Source organism: Aplysia californica, unplaced genomic scaffold, assembly GCF_000002075.1.
Source record: "Aplysia californica isolate F4 #8 unplaced genomic scaffold, AplCal3.0 scaffold00998, whole genome shotgun sequence".
In the NCBI taxonomy this organism is placed as follows: Eukaryota; Metazoa; Mollusca; class Gastropoda; order Aplysiida; family Aplysiidae; genus Aplysia; species Aplysia californica.
This window is the reverse complement of record NW_004798268.1, coordinates 211,784-213,038: the sequence shown is the minus strand read 5'-3', so window position 1 is coordinate 213,038 and position 1,255 is coordinate 211,784. Positions and strand designations below refer to the sequence as shown.

General features: G+C 44.7%; 1 protein-coding gene across 1 annotated transcript; it reads right to left on the bottom strand.

The window, feature by feature from the left end:
- Positions 1-222: 222 nt before the first annotated feature.
- LOC101847298 (fermitin family homolog 1) lies at positions 223-1,060 on the bottom strand (the record flags this gene model as incomplete). Its single annotated transcript, XM_005111072.2, is given in 2 exon segments — positions 223-325; positions 833-1,060. Coding segments are annotated over 2 exon segments (234 nt in total), but the record flags the coding sequence as incomplete, so codon positions are not given.
- Between the last annotated feature and the right edge of the window lie 195 nt (positions 1,061-1,255).

Genomic DNA, 1,255 nt, shown 5'->3' with positions numbered 1-1,255 from the left:
AGAGAGAGAGAGAGAGGGGGGGGGAGAAAGAAAGAAAGAAAATATATTTGGAGGATGGGCTGCACTTTAAAAAATGCTTTCAAGACACCTTAAAAGACTTTGTGAAATGCAAGACCTGCGCACCTCTCGCTCTCGAACGTATCAGAACATACAGATTAACAAACAGTCAAACAGAAGTTTAGCAGCGGACATGGACACTATCAGAAAAGGCGTCTGACTCACCTTTGGGTTGAGGTCGTAGAAATTGTAGAACTTAAACTTGAGCATAATGAAATCATTCTCTCTGATCCCTTGCTCCATTAGGGACGTGGAGGAATCCAACCATCTAAAATTAAGCAGAAAAAAGAACACTCAGATTTCCTTGGAATAAAACACATCCTATGCTACTCTCTCTCTCTCTCTCGCTCTCTCTCTCTCTCTCTCTCTCTCTCTCTCTCTCTCTCTCTCTCTCTCTCTCTCTCTCTCTCTATCAACGCATAATCACATCACATGATAACACAAGAAGACTGTAGGTGTTGACAAAACCAACTTACATACATCGTACCACAGCTACTATTAATCCTGAGAGGTGTGGTCTCTTTAAGATTAAGAAAAAATCAAAATAGAGGGGGGGGGGGGGTCCCCCCTTAAAGAATAAATCAACATAAACTAAGAGGACATATCAAAATAAACCTCACAAAAAATGGGGCAGCCTCTTCAAGGACCCATCAAAATAAACCATGCAGCAAAAATAAGGATGTTCTCTTCTTAAGGAACAAATTTAACTAAACACCCGCACACACACAAAAAAAATCCAAACAAAACAAAACAAAAAACTGAGGCGGTGACTCACGCGCAGTTGATCCGCGCCTTCTCCTGGAAGTTCCTGGGCCGGTACAGGTACTGGAAGGCCTCTTTGGCGGGCACGGGCGGGGAGTTAGCTAGCGTGGACTCCATGAAGCCCTCGAAGGACAGGCTGTGCATGGAGCCAGGGGACAGGGTGCCGTTGAAGGTGCTGTAGCCGGAGATGGAGGTGGACAGGTTGTGCGGGCTGTTTGCTGACCGGACCAGGGTGCTCTGGGGAGGGGAGGTACAGGTAGTAGTTTTAGTAGAGGTTTTACGGGCGGAAATGAACACGTATATATATACACACACACATCCATATATATATAAACAACCTGACTCCTTATCATTGTCTCTTTCTCTCCCTCCCTGCTCCATACGCAAATTTCTGAAACAAGCCTCAACTTTCAAACAAAATCCACACAAACATACC